Here is a 22103-nt window from a genome sequence, read left to right on the forward strand (position 1 = left end):
AAAATTTATGTATTTTAACTGTGCAAAATCAGTTACAAGAATGTAATTTTATAATTAATTATCGTAAATTACTCAAATTGTAATTAGAGATTTTGAGTACTAATTAAAATAATGGGATGCTACTGCAATTTTATTTAATTTAATTACATTTTTAATGTATATTTAAATACTACTTTTATTCACACAATTCTTTGCCTATATTGTTACAATTGTTGAGAATTACAACAATACTCTATTACAGTATTGTGTCAATGCTATCTATTATTAAATTCAGTAATTAGTTTTAGTGAGCGATACGAGCCAAGTTTCTATTGTGAATACCAAATTTGTGATGCATTATCCGATATCACATTGTAGCTGTACTTTCAAATCCTTTGTAATGCACAACATTGGAGCTTATTACTTTGGGACATAATATTTAGAGTAAGTGCGTACTTTTTATTATTACATTATTGTGAAGAAGAAAAATGTGCTTTCAGAATAATTTATGAGGAGAGATTCCTTGGTGAAATTTTCTATACAAATTATTAGTAGTTGATGCAGCAGAGCATTTTAAAAGAAATTCATTAAGTTTAGAAACTCATTTATTACTTTATTTGTCGAGACTGTTTCTTGAATAATTTACTTTACCAAGTATTTAACTGCAGTTATTTCATATTTAATTAATATTTAAAATTTGAATAACTTCTGTCCATGAAATATTGATTCATTCTGAGGATAAATATATTTACTGAATGTGCATAATTAATTTTGAAAGTTACATAATAGTTTAATAATTAATTCAATATTCATTCATAAATTATATGGAAAATTGAGAGAAACGTTTATTTTTCCTAAAAACAATTTTAAATAATAATTTAAAAATCATTTTGCCTTAATTTTACAAAATTAAATTTGTGGTTTTATTCCTAACTCAATGAAAACAAATTAAAGTCTCCATACAAATTACAAAATCGAAATTGACGTGTTTGAAGGTAGAGATAATCAAAGTATCCAATTGATGATAAGGAAACAGCAGCTGGAATATTAATGTTTTCGATTTGCGAAGCCATTAATCCTTCAGTAAAATATTCATTCTCGTCCGTTTTCACAATTCGCATCGCGTGATTTCTATTTCTATTCCTCTCGTGCCGATTCCACGATGTTTAATCATGCATATACCAATGATTCGCTGGGTCTGTCCGAGCCACCCACACCGGCACCAGCACCGGCTGAGATTAATTAGCTGCAGGAAATTTGTGTTTAATTAGTTTACTTAACCGACAGCCATTGATAGTTGAGCCAGTGGGCGCTCACACTATGCGGAAGAACAGATGCATGGTGCACGATGCGTGATGCGTGATCTATCATTATGACACGTGACGCGATCCTCGGAAATGCACGTTGGTTGCGGTAATGCGATAGCTTTGTAGCAAGCCATCAAAGCCTACAATTCGCGAAAATACGTGTGCATTTGGTAAATATTGACGTTTCAAATTGAGCTGTCTAGAGGAATATTTGCTCTTGAATAAACTTAACAATTTTTTTGCGGTGATTTGTTAGGTTTAATGAGAAATAATATTTTACTTTTTGTTTTACGTCAGTGTGTTTTCACCTACTCATTTATAATGGTTTTTTCTGCGCGTTATCTATGATGTTGGGTATAATTAATCAAGCTGGTTGAGGAAGAAATCCGGATTAACGAGTGAGGCTGAGAGCATCGTTGCTGGACGAGCCAATTAATTGTGAAATATTTGCTACTGACATAAACATACGGGTATTGCACGTATTGCACACGTCAAATGCAAGAATTAATTTGTCTAAAAACATAAAGTGTGACAATAACACAAAATTTTAATATATTTTGTAAAAAAAATTAAAAAATTAGATTTTGATGAAATAACATTTTCAATTTCTCGTAAAAAAATTCGATTTTTATTCTTTTACAGCTAAATTTATTATTATTTATATTGGTTATTTATAAAGTACTGCAGTAGTTTTCGTAAAAGTCAATTACACCCACAATTTCATCTTCAACTCCACTCGACTGCAGCCATCTAAAGTTTAGTGTTTGTTTCCGATGTTGGTTTTCCAACTCCTCACAGTTGCTCCTCACTATCTTCAAAGTTTAATATTTTATTCTACGTGCGCTGTAAAGTTTAAATTAAAACTAAAACTAAAAGCCCGTGAAGTCAACATTAGATAACTATTTTACTATTACTTCTAGAAGTAATCATTTTATATCTAAATATACCGAGAGATATTTTTACAGACAAAGCATTTTTGGCTTTTATACGTACGTAATTTATCTAACACATTTTCCGGCCATTTCCACTAGCGTTCCTTACACTTCCGCCTCGCTTGCTTGCCTCTTCATAAATAATAAAATAATATAAGTGAAAGCATATCGAGGATGAAAGTGGGAACAAGCGGGGGGAGACAAATGTCGGACGGATGTCCAGCACGCCACATGTAGAACTCAACGTAGCGCGACGTCCTGTTTGTCCTGAAAGCAGGAGACTCACGCTGGAAGTAAGATAGAAAAGCCGAGCGAGGAGGAGGTGGCGAGTAAGGTGGAGAAACGAACGACGTTTGCTCACAAACGAGGCTCGGAATGCCGGGAACGACTTGTGCAGACGACGCGCACACCTTGATTAGATTCGGTTTGAAAAAGTGCTCGAGCAGACTGCTTCCGAAATGGAATAGAGATTGGCGCCGCTGGTGTTTGCTCAATGCATCTACTCCGGTGTGAACAAACGCCAAACGGCGCGGACGAAGGGCATATTTACAATTTGACTTTCTTTCATTTCGCACCTCGCACCTCGCACGTCGGCTTTCATTTGCTCACGAAAATAGAAAAATAGAGGACCTACTCGGATAGAATTTCATTATCTTACATTGTGAATAATGAGCGCATTTTTCTACTCTTGTTTACAAAGTGAATGAACCTTTTTATGTTTTGGGAGTGTGTTAAGTTGCATAAATTTACATCAGGAAAATGCTGCGCAACTGAAACATGAGAAAATACTGAATTAAGATTTGATTAATTTGTTTTTTATGTATTTTCATTATTTATTTATTTATCGCACTTGTACGACATCAATTTTCTCCTGGCTGTACACTGAGTTCACTGAGCTTTCTTTCTTTTGCCAACCATAAAATTAAGCATCGAAATAAATTCCAACAGTTTATTTTTTACGCACGAAAATAAATTGTGCGCAATTACTGGAGATAAAATAAAAATATACAATGTATATTACAATGGTGCAATTTGCATTTAAAATTTTTGCTGTTTCTTTTCGTTTCATGTTTGCAATTTGCAATTTTCACCGGAATCTCGTCTGCTCAACTTTGTCACGTCGTTTACATAGTATATTTTACATTTTTGCGCGTTTCATTTTGCTTTTCAGATAGTTTCTTCATTGTGAGCAGTTTCTGACATTGCCACCATCATTTTACGCGCAGCCATAAAGCTCCTTCCAATTGGCGTACTTTTTTAATGTCTCAAAGTCGCTTGTCTGTCGAATCTTGCTCAAAGCGAGACGGACGTCGCGCATTGTAAGCGGTCTTAATTTCGAATTCTTTCTATCTGCAAACAACACACACATACAATTTAAGACATGCTTTGAATGTTTGAATCTTTGAATATTCTTAATTTTCCCCGATGAATGCATCGCGTAAACAAGATTAACTACAGTGAAAAGAAAATACGCGCCGAAAAAACAACTTCAAAAAGATTTTCTTATTAGCGGCCGGACTTTTTTTACGACGGGCGTCTGTCGTCGTAAAGATGAGTTTTAATATGAGGAAAATTCGTTATCGTTATGAGCGGAACGTTAAGAATTTGTAACCGAGCGAGTTTTCTTTTAAGTTTTATGGTGGGCCTTTTTGCCGGTTCGTCATGTTAGGTATTTTCATTTCGGGGAACACTTTGTTCTTTTTGTCAAACACTTTCGAATTATTTGTGCATGCTTATGATTAAAATTTCGTGCGGTAGCATTTTTGTTTTTTACCGTTTATCGCGTCGATTTCACATAATTTTTCTCTCAGCGCACACATTGCCGCCTCGCGGCAAACAAGCTTAATATCAGCGCCGGAAAAATTTTCACTCTCCTCTGCCATCGTTTGATAATCGCTCGGGGCAAAATTATTCACCGGATGTTTGTCGAAATAATATCGAAAGAGTGCACTGCGTTCATTTTGCTCTGGAACGCTCACCAGGATGCGCTTCTCGAAGCGACGTAATACAGCACCGCACAAATTCCTGCAAAAAAAGATTCCAGTGAGCAGCGTCGAGAGTATTTGCAATTGCATTCCTCGCCGGGCATTCGCTCAAACAAGCAAACAGCAAAAAATCGAAATAAAACACGAGATAAAAGAAGGATTACCAGGGTGCGTTGGTTGTTGCCAGGACGAATACGCCATCGTTATCGCCGCCATGAAGCAGACCGTCCAGTTGAATGAGTAGTTCGCTTTTAAAGCGTCGCGACGCCTCGTGCTGTTGATCTTCGTGGCGCGATGCTAACGCATCCAATTCGTCGATGAATATCGTTGTTGGAGCATACAGTCTGTGATATTTTAAACCAGAAAATTTATATTCGTCAAAATGTTAAAGTGCATCGAGGTATGCAACCCAATCTACGCTCGAAACACAAGCTATTTGTTTGGCGCAGGCATGCAGTTTAGATCGTCGAATTTGAATATTTGAAGCATGCTGCCGTCACGTACGTACCATTATAATAATAGTCTCTGGCGTGTTCCCGTTCAAACCACAGGATCTCTACTTCGAGTCCTGAGTTTGAGTTTAGAGCCGGAAGTTGCAGCGCAACCAACAATGCCACCGAGACTACAACTTATATACAAACTAACAACATAACTACGGGCGCCATTTTAGTAGATCTGTCACTGTCAATGTTCGCCTGACAGCCGCCACCTTCGAAGTGTGGTTATGTGTGTAAACTATAAATGTTTGTGATCCTGCGCTATAAAAACTCTCAAACCGTCAAGGAGATAGCCGTGTGTGGCCTAAAAGCACTCCGGCACCCTCGAATACAAAAGATCACTTCTCATCGCGAGACAACAAAGAGCCGATAACGACAAGGTCAGATGCATAAAGATTCAGCGTCCTCGACGTTGCGCATGAGATACGAGCTGGAACGCTCCCTTTGCCCTTCTGCGCGATATTCGCTTCTCATATTTTCAACTTTGACATTTCACTCTTCTAGTGTTCACCACAGAACAAACAAGCTTAAATATTAATATTGGTTATATACTCGAGTATACGTAGGTTATGTTTGCTTTTTGAGTTTTTCTTGTCAACAGTTTTGATGGCACAAACCAAATTTCAATAAACGTATAAAATATACAAATGCCGATCGGTCTCCGAGGACACACCGCTTCCAATTCATTGACACTCAAAAGACCGAGCGGACGCGCGATCGTTGAATACGAATGAGCGCCCGAAAGCCGGCGAAACGCTTTCCGGTCGGCGAAATCCCTCTCGAGAACCACGCCGGATCGGAAATATCCAACGCTCAGAGATCAAGCCCTGATTTTTCCATCGAATACGCTCCTAAATAATCGAAATTTAATCAGGCGAAAAAATACAAGTCATAAGTTTTACACATTTTGTAAACAAAAGCATAAAGTCTTGCAGGTTGAATATTAATAAATCAATAAATTTATTACGTGATTGAAATCAATATCAGAATTAATGAATCGTATGTGACCTTTGATCATCCGAGTGAATGAGGTGAATAAGGGACATCTTGAAATTCAACGAGGTGTAATGCGAATGCAAATACGAGTTTGAGTAAGAAACCGACCGACAGAAGCGGACGACATCGAATCAAATGATATTCAAATGGAAATTCTAACGCTAAAGCATATCCGTGTAAAGAGGGTATCAACGCCCGATCGCATCCACTTCAAATCAGAAATATGGAAATTATTTATGATTATGTATATTCATTCGATCCTTTAGGCTTCCAGGTTCAAAGCTTTGCGCAGCGCCTGACTTCAATTAACTTGGGACATGAAATTAAACTTTGTTTTCCTATAAGAAACTTACGAAACTTGATAAAATTAATGTTTACATTGATGGGATTAATTATCTGGTATCTATTGATTGGAATGTTAAAATATTAAAGTTTAAATTAAAATTGCGTTGTGATGTAACTTTTTTTCATAAAAATGATATAAAGAGAGGTTTAATTAATATTTTGCAATTTTCCTGATGGCGTCCGATTGATGGAGTCATGCAGAGCATATGGGGCGTGTGGGCATGACAGTAAAACTGCTAACAAGCAATTTAATTAATACTCGCTCGAGCTATGGGTGGAATTGATGGAAAAGTCGCAAATTGGCTCTGCTTGTTGCCAATTTATAGCTGTCGCATCGTGAAATGTTGGTTATGTGCAAGTTATGCAACCGAATGCACAATTGTTTTCAATTTGGCTAAAATAATACATTTTTGACTACCAAAAGGTCAAACAAATCATTTTCAACCGTATTCAATGCAGTTCAAAAGAAAATTTCCTTGTATTAATTGAAAAATTATTTTTTTTCTCGGAAAAACACTTAAAACAGAAATAAATTAATTCATGTGATTTATAAAGATATGTCACCTTCATCAATGTTTTTTAAATAGTTTTTCAATTACAGTCACCGTCATATGCAAAACGAGTTATTAGCTATTAAAACTTTCCTAATTACATTTATATTTCACTCTCAACTTGTGCCCGCATTCATGTTGTCACAAATGCAATTAAATGCGTGTTGTAATTACTTAATTTCAACACTAATTTAAATAATGTTAAGTTAAAATTGCATCACAGTAATTGCATTTCCGAAAATGTCCATTTAATTAAATTACCCTCGTGTGCACGATAATTTAAAGCACTCTTTGAACTGCATGCAGCAATAGGTAAACTGCTGACAGTGAAAAAAAAGCAGGATAAAACAAATTGCCGTATTGCGAATTGAGACCATGCGCATTCCATAATGAACCAACTCCGCCTGCGCCACTCGGCGGAATATTAAATAAAGCAATTTAATGAATAATTCCACGCTGCGTCCATGCCGGGGGAGCTTAATGATAGCCGGGATCATCGAAGAAACTCGCGCTCAACATCTCGAGCATTCCGCGCCTCTGTTTGTCCAATTACACCGCATTATGGTCCATTCTCTGTTTGGCTAGTATCTAGTTTTAATTAAAACGAGTTGTGTGGTTGTTGGCTTGCGTAAGCATGTTTTTTTCGCTCTGTGTGTGTTTGTGCGGATGTTTTGCGATCAGGCGGATAAGAGTTATGCGATTTGCACCGAAAGGTGTGATAACTAGATGCGACAATATTTACTCACCGTGCGACGTCGAAGAGGACCTTTAACATTTTCTCGGATTCGCCGCGCCACTTGCTCACGAACGTGCTGATCGTCACGTTGATGAAGGTCGCATCGCTTTCAGCGGCGAGGGCGCGCGCCAAGAGAGTTTTTCCGGTTCCGGGCGGGCCGTAGAGGAGAATGCCTTGAATGCAAATTTAAATAAATTCAAATTAGTTGCGATAGTAAGCAGGCAGCAAGCAAGGATTTATAAGTGTTTAAAATTATCCTACATTTTTCTTTTTTAATTTTACGTGCATAAAATGCATAAAATGCTTAGTAAAACAAAATCTCTAATTTTTAAATCATCTCCTAATATACCTATCTTTGAGGTAATAAGAAATAAAAAAGGTCGTTTAGGGTAGTAAATCTTGGCAAAAAATATAAATTGCAGTGTTTTAGTTAAACGAGTAATAAAACGACGTTTTTTTGCCATCTCAGCTTCGTTTCGAGTATGCGTGCGTTCTCCTTGAGGATCACTTTCGTTTCTTTTTTATATCATACAAGTGTAGCTCTAATACTTTCCCTAACTGCAATTCCCGACTAGAATGGGCGGCAAACTGCTGCGAAACAAAGCGGGCGTCGTGTAGACGCAGAAATAAATGCGGCAGAGGGCGTTGCGAAGGATCATCATTATAAATTTAACCTTTCCAGGGCGCCAGCAGGCCCTCGAACCATTCGGGCCTGGCTCGCGGATAGACGACCGCTTCGCGTAGCAGTTCAACGCTATGCTCCAACCCCACGCAGTCCGACCAGGAGATGTGAGGCGCGTGTTTTTTCCTCACAATTTCCTTCGTAATTAAGTCGGCCGTTTCGCGCCATTCGCTCGAGTATCCTTCGAAGTCGCACAGCGACGAGTACGCCGCCGCGCTGCGATTATCTGCGTCCTTATCCTTGTCCTTGACATCTGACACCATCGACGATGAGATTTCATTCTCTGGTTTTTTGTTACTTAAGTTGGTAATTCCTATTTGTAAATCCAATTGTTTTCTAAAAAAAAAATTGTGAAAATTAATCTAGAAAATAAAATATTTAATTATTAACTTACGTAGTGGATGGAGTTGTCGTCGCAGACGTCGGCGGCGAGGTTGTTTTATTCGTAATCCCTCTGGCGGCTGTTTTTCCGGGTCTCTTGGGCGCTCCCGCCCCGTTCGTGCCGGCATTGTTTTGATTAATCCGGCGCACGATCTTCGGATACTTATCGAAACGCGTGTAATAGTAACCGTTGTAATCCAGCAGGATCATATCCAGATCTACGTTATCGCACAGTTCGTATTGATTGCTCAATTGAGCCTCCGACGCAAGAGCGTCGGCAGCGTCGTGCAGACAGCAATCTCGCATGTATCCCTCCATCAGATACAAAAGGTTCCTCTTCCTTTCTTTGCCTTCGTTCTTCTCCTATCATCACAAGACGAAAATAAAACTTGCGAACAAATGAGCGCTCATAAAGTAAACAAAACGTCAAAATTATTAATGTTTTACTTGTAGAATAATAAATATTCTTGTTGCAGGATTATTACGACATAATTCGACAACAATCGACAGTGTTCGTGTGGAATGTGACATGTAAGTGACTTACGAATTCTTTACTTGTCATTTTGGCGGCCATTTTGTTGTTTTTCGGTAGTAAAAACTCCATTTTAGTAGTTTACAACGCTGTATAGTATTCTAGATGTTCTTGTTTTGTGGTAAGTGTGTAGTAAATTGTAAATGCACACCGTAATAATGCAGCAATTGTGCTCGGGCTGGTAGAAACTGGTAAATAATAAATACTGAGGGAAGCGAACGCTCGTCGCGCCGCTTCGATTAAACGTCGCTACGAATGTTTGTCGCGTACAAGTTGGGTGCTGTCGGGGCGACGCGGGCGACACCGACATTACAAACATTAAAATTGAAATGAAAACGAATCATTTTGAGGCTCCCAGCGGCGTCTGGGTCGTAGTGCTGGAGTTGTTTATCAACGGCCCCGCGGCGGTTTCAGAGCGGAATGTATGCGTGTTTCTATGGTGATATTGCAAACAATTAGAAAACTGCTTGTGAACCGGGGACTATGTAAACACGTTAATATGCAAATGTTGCACTTGATTTTAATTGCATACAGAGCCAGGGAGCATATTCTGCTCTAAGGAAACAATAATATTTTGATACGTTTCTATTAATTTATAAAATTTATGTTCAAAAGTTTCAATATAGGCAACCAAAAATACAAAAACAATTGTCATCCATTTTGACACCGCGTCAGAAGTCATTTTGTTGTTTTGTACGTTTTATCATAATCAACTTATGCTCTACAAAATTGATGTGTCATTCTATGACTTGAAAATAATTAAATTTTGTTTCAATTTTTCAAAATTTTGTATTTTTTCACGCAAAATAATTCTGAAAAGCAATCTTGAATAACATGGTAATATTTCTTGACGCATGATTTAGTGCTTATCTTTGCTTAGCAGCATTACTTCCTTTTTTCCCTTCGTGCTTGTTGACTTTTTGCAAAACCACATCGATAATGCATTTCCTCGCGGTTCCTCGCTATTTGTACGCTGCATGTTTTTCGCGCCGCGCGCATGAAAAACCATTCGAGTGTCTGTCATGCGGTTGTAACAAACGACTCCTCGCGGGACCGCACATTAGTATAATGTGGCGCGGGGCCACTTTCTCGCGGCGTTGGTGGCGGAGCCTGGCAAAAAATATGATTGATTTATTGCGTTTAGCCCCCGACAACACACACCAGGCGTTTGCCATCTTTGTGGCTAGAGGCATTCGAGAGACATCGTACTATACTTTTCACTTAGCTCACCGCTACACAGCTTTCATCTTCCATGAAAACGGTGCAAAGTCATTCGTCATGTAAAAATTCGCACGGTTCTTTGGAGTAAACTGTGTTCGTCGGAGAACAAGCATTTTTAAAATTTTATTGATATTAACGACGACATACAATATATTTTTGTAGACTGGAGAATAAATTGTGGGTAAACACTTTTCAGACAGTTGAATTGTATGCAACCCAAATAACATGTTATATTTTAAAATGAGGTTAGATTAAGGTACTTTGTTATGAAGCATGAAACTTCTCCAATGCGAAAATTTGAAATTCCAACTCGTTGTGTCCGTTATCCTGAATTCAACCCTTCGAGGGCTTCGCCACCGAAGGAAGGAAAATTAAAATTCCAACGCAAGCATGCACGGCATGCAATTCTTATTCGCAGCGAGCTAAATATTTATCAATTTATTATTTTATTACGCACACGCTGCGAGCCTAAACGTCCACTTTGTTTGAGATTTGCCTAAAGTTTGTTTAAGTTTTCGTTTGTTTATAGCCATTCAAATCGGAGAATACGCTATTAAAATATCGCCTTCCATAAAAGATAAAAGCAAACGGTTCGAGTGTTGAAAAGCTATCATTTGTATTTTTGCGTCTTGCGAAAACAAATATCAAATCGGAATATTACAGCGAGTGTGGAAATATTTAATACTCGTAATTTATTACGTTTATTATTTTAATATTTTTTATTGTATTTTCGGGTTATAAAAGAAGTAACTTTCTAAATATTTCGGTAGAATAATCAAAGGAACCGGATGAACTTTATTCCGATCGGAATTTCGTTTTGTGTGCGTTGTCCAGTTGATCGAGTAGAAGATGCATTGATTCCGAGCGGAAAACAATATCGAATAACTACGCTGAGTTAAGAAGCCTTTTATACGGCATAAAGTCTTTTCGAACGAAAAGGAATTCGATCGTGCCGAGCGAGTTAATAAAATATCGAACAAAAAGGCCCCGAAAAAGTTATATTCGCTTTTTTTCGTGTACATCCTTGATTGCGTTAGTTTTTTGTGTAATTTTATTTTTCGCAGAAGGAAAAGACAACAAAGATAACTCAATATCTGCGAAAACAATTGATTGTTAATTAGTTCTTCGCCGAGTTAGCCTTTTCACGGCCATGATTAGTCGCTACTTAGGGAAAACTTCCATTTATGTGTCGCTCACACTTTGTTCGCAACACTGTTGTCACACACATTGACGCCTAATGGGTGTGCCACCCAATATACACTCCGCGCGCGTTTCGCTGTGTGTCGGGTTGCAGACGATTGGGCGTACGACCATGACCCCTTTGTGAAGTTCACACGCCGGCGCGCTCATCGTTATTTTCTAATTTCGCGCAGCTGATCCACAGACATGGCCTCGCGTCTCTCGCGTTGGACATTTTCGTCATCCTCGTCATTTCGGCGTTTTGGGGGGCGGGTTGTCTGCGTGGGCGGCCATTCGCACGCGTCGACGACCTAGTAATTAGTATTCCGTTCTCTCCCAAACTCTTAACCGCCTCGACGCCGGCGACGAGCCGCGCGGCCAAATTGGTATTGTCTCTTGGTGTGTGTGTGTGGGTGCGTGTATGTGTGCGTCTCTAAGTGCGCCCGTTTCACAACTTTACATTTCACTCGTCGCGCGCGCCGAAGATGGAAATCGAATGCATTGTCAAAACGTGTTGCGGGGACGCACGCAAACAAGTTGTTCACGCAATCGACATTCCTCTTCATCGCTTTATTGTCGGCGCCAGAATGCGAGTAGTTCACAAAATTGCGTTTGGGCAATAATTTACGATTCCGGAGCGCATTCAATGCACGCCTTCATAAAGGATCCGCACAATGTACAAATACCATGAACATAGAAAGCACTTATTTTTGATTATCAAACTTCAAAAATGTTTATTGGGTGCAAAGTGCATGTTAAGTATTTTACCAATCTAATTCTTGTTTATGGCGTTCGTATAAACAGCGTTTATTGTCAGGTATAGATTAAAATATTAAAAGTTTATGTATTGCATTAAAGCTCGGAAAATCATTCGAATACACATCTAATGTTGGTAAGTGCGTAATACAATCGAATAAACATTTTATAGTTCAACGAGCCGTCTAATATCGTCAGATTTTCCACCGGTTTCATCGACGTACCTAACTATAACTTTCTCGTAAATTTATTACGCTTGAACTGCAATAAAACGCGTCCTTAGATGCCAATTCAACCATCTGGTGCGCTGGAGTTTAAAATCACCATCGTATCTTGTTATGTTTTCCGTTTCTATATTTTTATAAAATTTTTACAATGTCAACTATTACTCGCAGGATAAAATTTGCCGGAAGCTAAACTCTTCACCGGCGTTTTATTCTTTATTTATCCTTTGATTCTGGCTGATCCTTCGAGCGTGACTTCTATTCTGACCGCCATTACACGAGCAATAACACATTTTGCCAAGCGATGATGCTTTCCCTACTCTTTTGACCCGGACGTGCGTAACGAAGATGTGACTATTTATGTGCGGGTATTATCTGTGTTTGCTTGCAAAGCAAAAGAAAAATAGAGAAATCAATATCAGCGAATTTATAAAACAATTGTTTAAGTCAACTTCTATTCCACATTATTTTCATTTTTTATTCACGTTTATGCTACGAATGTTCCCCGTTCGCATTTCCATTTTCATTTAAGTTTACGTCCGTGGTGTTTGAAGATCGGTGTAGAAACTTTGACGATTTCCTCCCCGGGTAAGCGGCAAAGATGACGCCATTTTTCACTCGTTTCACGGCACTTCCTGCAAACGACCCAACTCTCCACCCTCGATGTTAACGCTAGTTGACAGCGAACAAGCGAGCACGCCGACGCCGGCCCGACGTGCGGGACATGAGGGATACTTCTCAATTGAAAGCCGAAACTTTTCCAGTTTATTCAAACGTGTGTCCTATCCTTTAACGTATTTAAACGTTCGTAACTTTTTCGGTTTATTTTTCCACATCAACACTTTTTACAATTTTTGAACTAGTAAAACTGGTAAATCATGGGCAATAGTTCGGATTATTTTAGTTCAGTACTTGTACGGCAGCTCATATCACATGATTCAGTTTCTAAGAGATGTACCTATAAGACACAAACAAATATTTTCTTTGAATTTATTTGTATTTCTTTGCGCTTAAATTCCTTTCAGTGATTTAAACATGTCAAGTCGCTTCCAGGCGAGTTCTAGTTCTTCAACGCGAAGCGGTCATCCGGACAATCATCGCGCAGTGGATAGGAAGCAAGAAAAAAACGAGAATAAACCCACAGACAACAACAAAATGAACAACGCAACTTTTGACGCAAAAAAAAATACAAATTCGCGGATTGAATATGCGATATGCTTTCTTTTCACTATATTTATTTGTTTTCCCTTTGGAATTCGGAACGGGAAAATTCGTAGCAACATATTTCTGCAAGATATACTCATATACGCTCTGGGTCATTGAAATACAATGTGATACAAAGCCGGAAGCATGCGAGATGACAACGGAAAGGACCAAGATACGCGCATACGGAGATCATGGTCATAATTCGATTTTTATTACCTTTTATACTCGAGCACGCGAAAAAAATTCAATACAAAAAATAGCAATGGCGTTTAACTTTACTACGTTGTAGGTTAGGTAATCAAGAGAGCCGGAAAGTCGGCCATCTTGTTGAATATTTTACGACCTTTTCTTTTATTACGGCCACTCACATTTATTTCTTTTTGTCGGTGTGCGATGCTAAAAAAGCACATTATTTGAATTGACATTTTCACACACACACACACACCGATACATTCACATGCATTCTTTTGGCAGATGTTACGAACGTAAGAAGGTCGGAAACGTAGCGTCCCAGACAATTACATTTATTGCTTTTATTGTTACGGATATTAACTATTGACTTTTATCTCTTGTTTCCGTATAAGATTTACATCCGGATACATTGGAGTAACTTGCATCTGTTTGACTGAGGACTGAGAAATGGAAAGGGAAAGGTTTTTTTTGCAAGATTTTCTTGTGTAAATTTTGTGCGTGAGCACACGTGACTTGGCGTTGGCACGCGTACGAATCGCTACGTGTGCATCGCGGGGAGCATAAATATAAAAAAAACGAAAAATCGACCACTGCTGGGCCAAAAAGGAAATATATAATATATTAGGCAATATAATTGATTTATGATTGTTACTTTTGGACGTCTGCGTCTCGCAAATCGCGTGTTTTGCGCTTGTATCAATATCAATACGAACAGATGGGATTTTAGGGGCACTTCTGGTTGCCTACTTCTTATACCGCCATGTTTTATTTACAAAATTACAGAAAAATACCGGATTTACGCAGAAAACAAAACTCAAAGAACAATAAGTCTTTGTTAACTTTGATAGAATACATAAATATTATAAACAAATGCTTGTTCGTGGTAATTTTGATTGTGTGGTTAGATTATGGAGCAATAAAATATTCTGCTGGTTTATCCAAGCGTTGAACATTTCGCGCATAATTAATTCCATTACAGAGGGGCATTTCCAGCTCAGAAACTGTTCTTGTATTAGGGAAGCGTAGCGCGATTTTATGCATTCATCGTCTTGGCATTGCCAGCAGCCTATTCAATCGTAACTCGGGACAACTGCGTTCGACGTTCGACTTGGCTTAGATGTATGCATGTAATTCCCTGAGAGCAGAAACTTTGGATGCAATCGCTTCGGTTTCCACATTGATTCCCATATTGGTGAAGTTTCCACACACGAACATGAAAGGTACCACTACCACGTCATACTCCAACAGTCTTAAGAGGAACAAAACGTCCATCGGTGCTTTCCCTAATGAGCTCTCAAGTTTCCATTCTTGGCAATTGATATTGTACTCGGAGACAATGCCATTGAAAGTATTAAACTATTGCAATATAGGAAGTGTTAGTTACACAATGGTAATATTTTGATTAAAAAAGTTGAAAAAGATACGCTGCGGACAGGATTCGAACCTGTGCGGGTAGAACCCAATGGATTTCAAGTCCATCTCCTTAACCACTCGGACACCGCAGCTCATATTTCACCTGCGAGTATATAAAAGTACCTGAATGACAGGTATTGCGCATGCGTAAATGAATTTAGCTGAAGAAAAACCAAAAGGGTTCGCTGCGGACAGGATTCGAACCTGTGCGGGCAGAGCCCAATGGATTTCAAGTCCATCTCCTTAACCACTCGGACACCGCAGCTGATATGCTACCTGCAATTTTATCAGTGTACCTCAATGACAGCTAGTGCGCATGCGTAAATGAATTTATCTGAAGTAAAACGAAAATGATCGCTGCGGACAGGATTCGAACCTGTGCGGGCAAAGCCCAATGGATTTCAAGTCCATCTCCTTAACCACTCGGACACCGCAGCTGTTGAAACAGTAAAAAATTAAGTAAAGTTTTCATTTACACCCAATTTCCATTGTTTAAACTAAAGCGATTTTATACAACTTCTGTTTAAGGTGTATAGGTACTTCAGTAATGCTTGTAAAACTGCGTCTATTACGTAACTTCGGAAGCAATCAGCGTTAATTAAGATTTACCATAACTTTGCACTTGTTTTCCAATTTAGCCGATGCGGATCTCTTTCTGCTTGCACCTTATTTTCTCAACAAGGCGAAATGCAATTTAAGCACGAGCTGCGCGCAAAATAATTAGAGCGTAAACGATTTTCGTTCAAGTTGAACATGCGAACTGAATTCTATGTGCTACAACTTTGACAAAGCACGTAAAATATCAATGGAAGCTTCACTTCTTGCAAGGATTTACAAAGTGACATCTTGTATGTGTCCATTAAGGGTATTATACTATTAGAAAGTGATAAGTTGCAAGTTTCGACAAACAAGCTTTCAACAGGATTTAAAGTTATCTTGTGATGAACTTAAAATGTTTGCAATTTTTGTTGCCGGAAGTTATTTCCACCTACTTAAGTCAGTTGATTAAAAATGCACTTAGTATTTGAATTTCGCTGGAAGTTCATTTTGACCTCTAACATTAACACGTAAATTGCTTTGGACGCGAATGTGATATGCGCAAATTCTAAGTGCGCCATTCAGTCGGCGTGCACTTGGCAACAGCTGGACCGACGTCCGCGATGCGCTCCGGAAGCGATGCAAAAAAGTATCGAGCAAAAATATGTCGATCACGCATTCCTTTCGCCACGCTTTGCTGGGGCGATAACGAGTAACGACTACTCTTCAGGGCATACGTTTGCGAGAACGCGCATTTTTTTGCTCAAAAGTGAATTATAGACGAACGGCGAGCTGCGTCTATAGCGGCCATCGTCGTTTTGCCTCAATGCACTTCGAACTTTACGCAATCCGAGCGGATATTTGCTACTAACATGGAGTGCACGTAGCATTCAGTTTGAGGCATTTTTACTCCACCGGAAAAACGTGTATTAACGGTTTTTTGCTTCTGCAATCGTAAATTGCCACGCGTAAAATCGAAACGAGAAATTTTTATTTTTTAGCATTTTACTAACGGAATCCAATGTTTTCAGATTTATTTTTATTTTTATGTTTTAATGAGTTATAAGCTGTGAATTGAAACTTTATAGTACAGTTTGCAGTTTTCCGATAACGTTGAAATAATTAAAGTTTAATTTTCGTAAATATGAAAATCGAAATATCTTAGCATTAGCCCACGTTTTGCTGCGTTTGACATTTGACGCGAAAAACACTTAATTGCACCATAAAATTCCAGGACGACGTCGTGCAGTGGTTGTCGACAGATGTCGTAAAACAGAAACGCAGCCAGCAGGAAATTAAAGTTTCGACCGTTTTCTTCTCCTACATGCCTACATCCGAGATAATTCCGCCACCGTGAAATACATGTACTCCCGCAGCTGACTTTCAATTTATAAAGAATAATGGAAATGAAATATATTGCAGGCACAAAAGTGGTTTGTGTCTACGATATTTCAAACAATCTCATAGTTGCAAAACAAAGCAAGTACAAATAAAACACATGCAAAAGTAATGTTAAAAGTGGCGGAGCCACAAAAAAAGTGCTTTGAAGTGTTCAATTTCAAGATTTGCACTCGGAATCACATATTCGAAGTAGTTCGGAGTTTGGAAACCTGAGAAAGTTTGTATTACGTATCCGAATCGTATGTGGAGGCAGTAAAAAAGAAATTGAAAGGAATAAAAACGATGTAAAGTGGTAATTGGTTTCGTAGGCACTGTATTTTCGTATTGCGTTCGCATTTTCCAATGTAAAAGAAGCCCAATTTAAAAATTTACTTTAGTTTTAGTTTTTTTTCTCACCTCAAAGGCACCAATGCGCAAAATTTATATTTAAAAATGAATTTGTTTCAATTCGATAAATATTTTACAGAATAAATGTTTAAAAACCAATTTGTAGCTGAATGTTTCACGATACAATATTAATACAACATGGTTTGCAGGTTATAAATTAATTGAAATTTCATATTAGTATTTGCTATTTACATTTCTGTCATTGCCAAATTGTGAACAAACATGCATTGAACAATATCAATTAATACAAACGAAACAGATGCTCATATTTTTGTTGCATTAATTGATATTGTTCAATGCATGTTTGATGATATTATAAATGGTTTAAATCAACAAAATTTACACTGCATTAACAATTTTAATTGAAAATCAAAATTTCGATTTGAAGTGAATTTTGTTGATTCTAGCAACTTTCGAAAATATTTTCGTAGTCTTTGCACGTTTTCGGAATTATAACAGATCGCAATAATGACGGTGCAGTTTGTGCATTACGCGCGTTCGCTTTCCTCGCCCGGAAATGAGAGAGCTTTCGTGGGATCGAGCGTGTCGAGCTACCAACTTTTAATCTTCCGGGAAATGCGACAATTGTTTCCTTTGCGCGCGCACAAACATCAACCTATTGTCGATCACATCTTGAAGCAATGGTTCACAAATTGTAATCAGCTTGATTAATCTACTTGGTTTAATTAAATCTTGAAATCTAAATTTAGGGAGTACGTAAACACCAGCGCTGGAACTAATAGTTTAACGACTAAACTAGACACATGATGAAACGTACTAATTATTCAAGCAGTTTAATTCAGTTTATTTTTGTTCGTTAATTAATGACGCGAGTAATCAGCGCATTTTTCGCGTGCGTAATCAGTTTTAGTGTATTATAAGCCAGTGTAAGCTTGCTCAGTGATAATCCGCGCATGAATAAAATTACCGAGATGGGCGCAACATGCGCAACGCCTATTAACGTAATTAAAATAGATATACCACGATTTTTTCCTGCACATAACTACCTAATATAATTTAATCGCTGCGTTTTTTTTATTTTAATTTTTGTTATAAATGCAACGTTGTTATTTTTAAACCTGCAATTTTTACTAATTTTACGTTTTTGTAATTACAGAAATTGTTTTAGAATGAAAACATAATGGAGTACTACCCAAGTACAGCTGAGGACGGGGAGGCGACGATGCAGTCGTCCTTCCCCAATGACACCTTCGCCAACGAGACAGGATCGACGCCACTTCCTAACTTAAACAATACCGGGCAGAATTTTAGCTACATCAATGTCACCAGCGAGATGCCAATCACGTATGCCGTCCCGATGTACGGCTACATCATGCCGTTCCTTCTCGTCATCACAATCATCTTCAACACGCTGATAGTGGTGGTGCTCAGTAAGCGGCACATGCGCACACCAACGAATGTAGTCCTGATGGCGATGGCGTTGTGTGACATGTTCACGCTGCTCTTTCCAGCGCCCTGGTTGATTTACATGTACACGTTTGGTAATCATTACAAGCCATTGTGGCCGATAAGTATATGCTACTTTTGGAATGTGATGCATGAAGTAAGTAATAATAAAAAACAAAAAAGATAATTAATTTGTAATTTTTTTTCCATAGGTGTCGCTAGTGGTATTAAAATAATATTAATTTGATTACAGGTGATACCGAATATGTTCCACACGGCTAGCATTTGGTTGACTCTTGCATTAGCAGTGCAGCGTTACATTTACGTGTGCCATGCGCCGTTAGCGCGGAAATTCTGCACCATGCCGAACGTCTACAAAGGAGTCGGATACATCTTGGTGTTGGCTGCTTTGCATCAGAGCATTAGGCTGTTTGAGAAGGACTACGAAGCGGTAGGTATCGTGAGAACTTGGAGTTCCCATCAGCCCATCACTTTAATTAAACACATTTAACTTTGGCGTTGTTTTGTTCGCTTTGGTGACAACGGTACGAAAGAGAAGAATTGCGAAAAGACGCGGGGCGACGGTACGTGATTGAAATAAATGTTACGGGTTTAAAAACGCCGCTGCGGGGTGTTAAAATATAATATACGATCTGTGTGGCCAACAAACGAGTAACACCATTTGGTGTGTTATAATCAAACATCAGAATACGTTTGCGCATTTTTTAATGGCGGCGGTGCAGGAGGCGAGGAAAAACGAGAGGACACGGGTGATTTATGCTCGATGTGGCGGGTTGTTTTTGCTCGCGTGCGTTCATTCACGTCCGCAAAGTGGAAAGAGGATATTTTTTATTTGTGGATTATAATATATCAGCAATCTGTATTTCAATGTTTCCACAATTCAGGGACTAATCCTCTGTGGGCCTATTCCACTCGGCATCATAAATAATCTTTTTACAAATTACTTTTGATTCAAAACATTAAACATAGCCAAACTTAAACATAACGCAAATGTATTTTGATAAATTATATTGGTTATATAGGTTTGTTTGTCCACGCGGTAAACAAGTCGCTGTAGTGGAGTGTAGAGACTCGAGTTTTCCGGTTTTCTCATATTGATAAAAGTTTGCGTTGCTGTGCTTTAATAACCAACCACCTTGGCCAAAACTCATAAAATCAAGTTATGAACACTTAAACCCGAACTACGTAACAAAGTAAAGCGATAAATTAACGCTGCACAATTTCTTTTCTTATACGTAGTGGTAAACTTGCTTCATATCGCGCAAACTCGACAACTTTTGACCTTCTTGCTGCACTTGGGTTCAGTTTGTGCATCCTGCGCACAAGCCCAAGCCGCGCTTAACTAATAAGGAGATTACGGTTTAATTCCGGTTGCAGCGGCTTCGAATAATTAGCGCGGTGTCGTAGCGTCGAGTAAGTGAATCAGAAAGACGGGCGAATGGCGGCTGCTGCTGCTTTCCGGAACGCGGAATAACAGGAAGCTACCGACGACCCTCGACCACAACGTGCGCCGCAAGTAGTTGGCGGACTTTTCATTGAGGTTGTCTTAATAAATGCATTCCTGTTTCTTGCCACCGCAAGCAAGTTTCATCTTAGGGTTTACAACTTTTGTAAGATCCCACGCCTTAGATCTGCTTACTTACGTGTTAGACATGTTCAAAATTGCCTCTAAGGTTAGACCGACGATGCTGCCACCTGGTGCATAATTAATACTGGAATCCTTTGAATCCTTTGAGAAAAACTTGACAACAATTCAATTCGTTTTTGGTCTTGTTTCATCTTTTGTGCGCGCTTTGTGTTACATTTTCTTGTCTTGAATGCTTCTTTGTTCGAATTTATATCAAAATGCTTCTGGCTAATTTATTGCAATGTTATATCATGCTCGCGTTCGCTGAGCAGCGTGGAAATTTAATTAATCGACCGACACGTTGAGCGCGCTTGTGGGCCAACGTCTTTTTCGAACATCAGCGGATATTTTCGTATCGTACTCTTGTCGCGGCACGTCGTGCAAATCTCAAACTTGGCGGGCGTTTAATAATTTACGACGTTTAATAATTCCGCAGTGCAGATGAGTGGCAGTGATATTCGTTAACTTCCAAATTAGCCATTCGCTCTTCGTTTTCGTCCTCAATAAAATTCGTACTTTTAGGGCTTGTTTGGATGGTGTAAAGCTAAACCGTTGATGATATTAGATCTTAATAACGTTGTTAAATTGCGACAAAGTGTAATTTTTTACTTTATATTAAAATAATCTGCTTGACTATAAAACCAGTGATAAATTTGTGCTGTGATGTTGTAATGTTGTTATGTTGCAAATCCACTTTGGAATAAATCGTCGCCAATGTACATTTTTAAAGCGAATTACGATATTTTCCAATTTGTGTCCTTTTAAAGCAACAATACGTCGTAAAGTTTTATTCCGCGCGCACCATTCGTATATTTTCATCGGCGCAATCCTGGCGGCGCTCGCAAAGCATTCTAAGCTCCTGCATTATCGGTAATATCTTGTTTCCGACATCATTAATGGCGTATTAAATGCGCGCACTGGGTACGCCATTCACCCGGACGACGCATAAAATAAAGCTAACAATGTCGCCAGCCAACCAAACACAAAAGCAAAGTCGTCGTGTGTTCTGTATCCTGAAAATAATAACAAGAATAACAGGATGCACATGTACATACTCTTCGACGTCTAAACACACGGGTTCAGCTTTTGTGGCGCGTTTGTTCCTACTTTTTGTGGGCAAATCCTATCTATTCGACTCGCTTCTCGCAGCTTCCTCCCGCTGCGAAAAGTATAATACATAAAACGAATTTATACGAGCCTGCATGCGTCCGTTCGCATTTGCCCGGTGGAAGTAGGACTCCGGAACGACACGGACCGCATGCACATTACACACATTAGACACTTTGCACGAACGTTTCGCATACGTTCCGTTTCGTTAAGGAGCACGCAAGCATGCGAGCCATCGTTTTCACTACATATATCACATGCGTTTCCGTGCGATTTAAATGCGGCGCGCAACTTTCCTCGTAAAATTGCATTTAAATTATGAACCGTTTGCAGTACAGCTCCCTTTTGTGCGAAACATTGCGAATTCCCGACGAATGCACTTTATTTCTTCATATCAAACGCGTTGTTATCATGAGTTATAGTAAGGAAAATTCTATTATTGCAAATTGGTTTCCATTCAATAAAATGCCGTCTCATTTCATCGCTGAATGCGTTTGCCTGA

General features: G+C 38.8%; 2 protein-coding genes and 3 non-coding genes across 7 annotated transcripts in view; 1 reads left to right on the top strand and 4 right to left on the bottom strand.

The window, feature by feature from the left end:
* Positions 1-22103, top strand: part of SPR (Sex peptide receptor) — a 68699-nt gene that overhangs the window by 44728 nt on the left and 1868 nt on the right. For 2 of the 3 annotated variants that reach the window (XM_065305305.1, XM_065305308.1), the window contains 3 exons: positions 8868-8922; positions 18557-19003; positions 19100-19297. In XM_065305305.1, coding sequence (XP_065161377.1) covers positions 18581-19003; positions 19100-19297 — 621 coding nt within the window. In that variant the 5' untranslated portion in view covers positions 8868-8922; positions 18557-18580. The remainder of the gene's footprint in view (positions 1-8867; positions 8923-18556; positions 19004-19099; positions 19298-22103) is intronic. The other variant, XM_065305306.1, reaches the window with a different exon arrangement.
* Positions 3154-9235, bottom strand: LOC135794140 (katanin p60 ATPase-containing subunit A-like 2). Its single transcript, XM_065305304.1, has 7 exons — positions 8936-9235; positions 8405-8754; positions 8003-8346; positions 7339-7501; positions 4368-4547; positions 3993-4243; positions 3154-3568 (listed from the first exon to the last, which is right to left on the bottom strand). Exons 1-7 carry the CDS (start codon positions 8993-8995, stop codon positions 3435-3437), a joined length of 1482 nt encoding a protein of 493 aa, XP_065161376.1. The 5' UTR covers positions 8996-9235; the 3' UTR covers positions 3154-3434.
* TRNAS-UGA (transfer RNA serine (anticodon UGA)) lies at positions 15125-15206 on the bottom strand. Its single transcript has one exon. It is a non-coding gene; the product is annotated as a tRNA-Ser (tRNA).
* TRNAS-UGA (transfer RNA serine (anticodon UGA)) lies at positions 15298-15379 on the bottom strand. Its single transcript has one exon. It is a non-coding gene; the product is annotated as a tRNA-Ser (tRNA).
* Positions 15470-15551, bottom strand: TRNAS-UGA (transfer RNA serine (anticodon UGA)). The gene has a single exon. It is a non-coding gene; the product is annotated as a tRNA-Ser (tRNA).

This window comes from Atheta coriaria, unplaced genomic scaffold (assembly GCF_025399875.1).
Source record: "Atheta coriaria isolate IRGN ID8LTWV9N9 unplaced genomic scaffold, Caltech_Dcor_3.1 hic_scaffold_6_pilon, whole genome shotgun sequence".
In the NCBI taxonomy this organism is placed as follows: Eukaryota; Metazoa; Arthropoda; class Insecta; order Coleoptera; family Staphylinidae; genus Dalotia; species Dalotia coriaria.

Coding starts and splice junctions, on each gene's coding strand:
- LOC135794140 (XM_065305304.1), bottom strand. CDS start 8,995: ATGGAGTTTTTACTACCGAAAAACAACAAAATGGCCGCCAAAATGACA. Junction 8,755..8,935: donor AAATGACAAGTAAAGAATTC/GTAAGTCACTTA, acceptor TTGTGATGATAG/GAGAAGAACGAAGGCAAAGA. Junction 4,548..7,338: donor GTCCTCTTCGACGTCGCACG/GTGAGTAAATAT, acceptor AAAATATCACAG/ACTGTATGCTCCAACAACGA.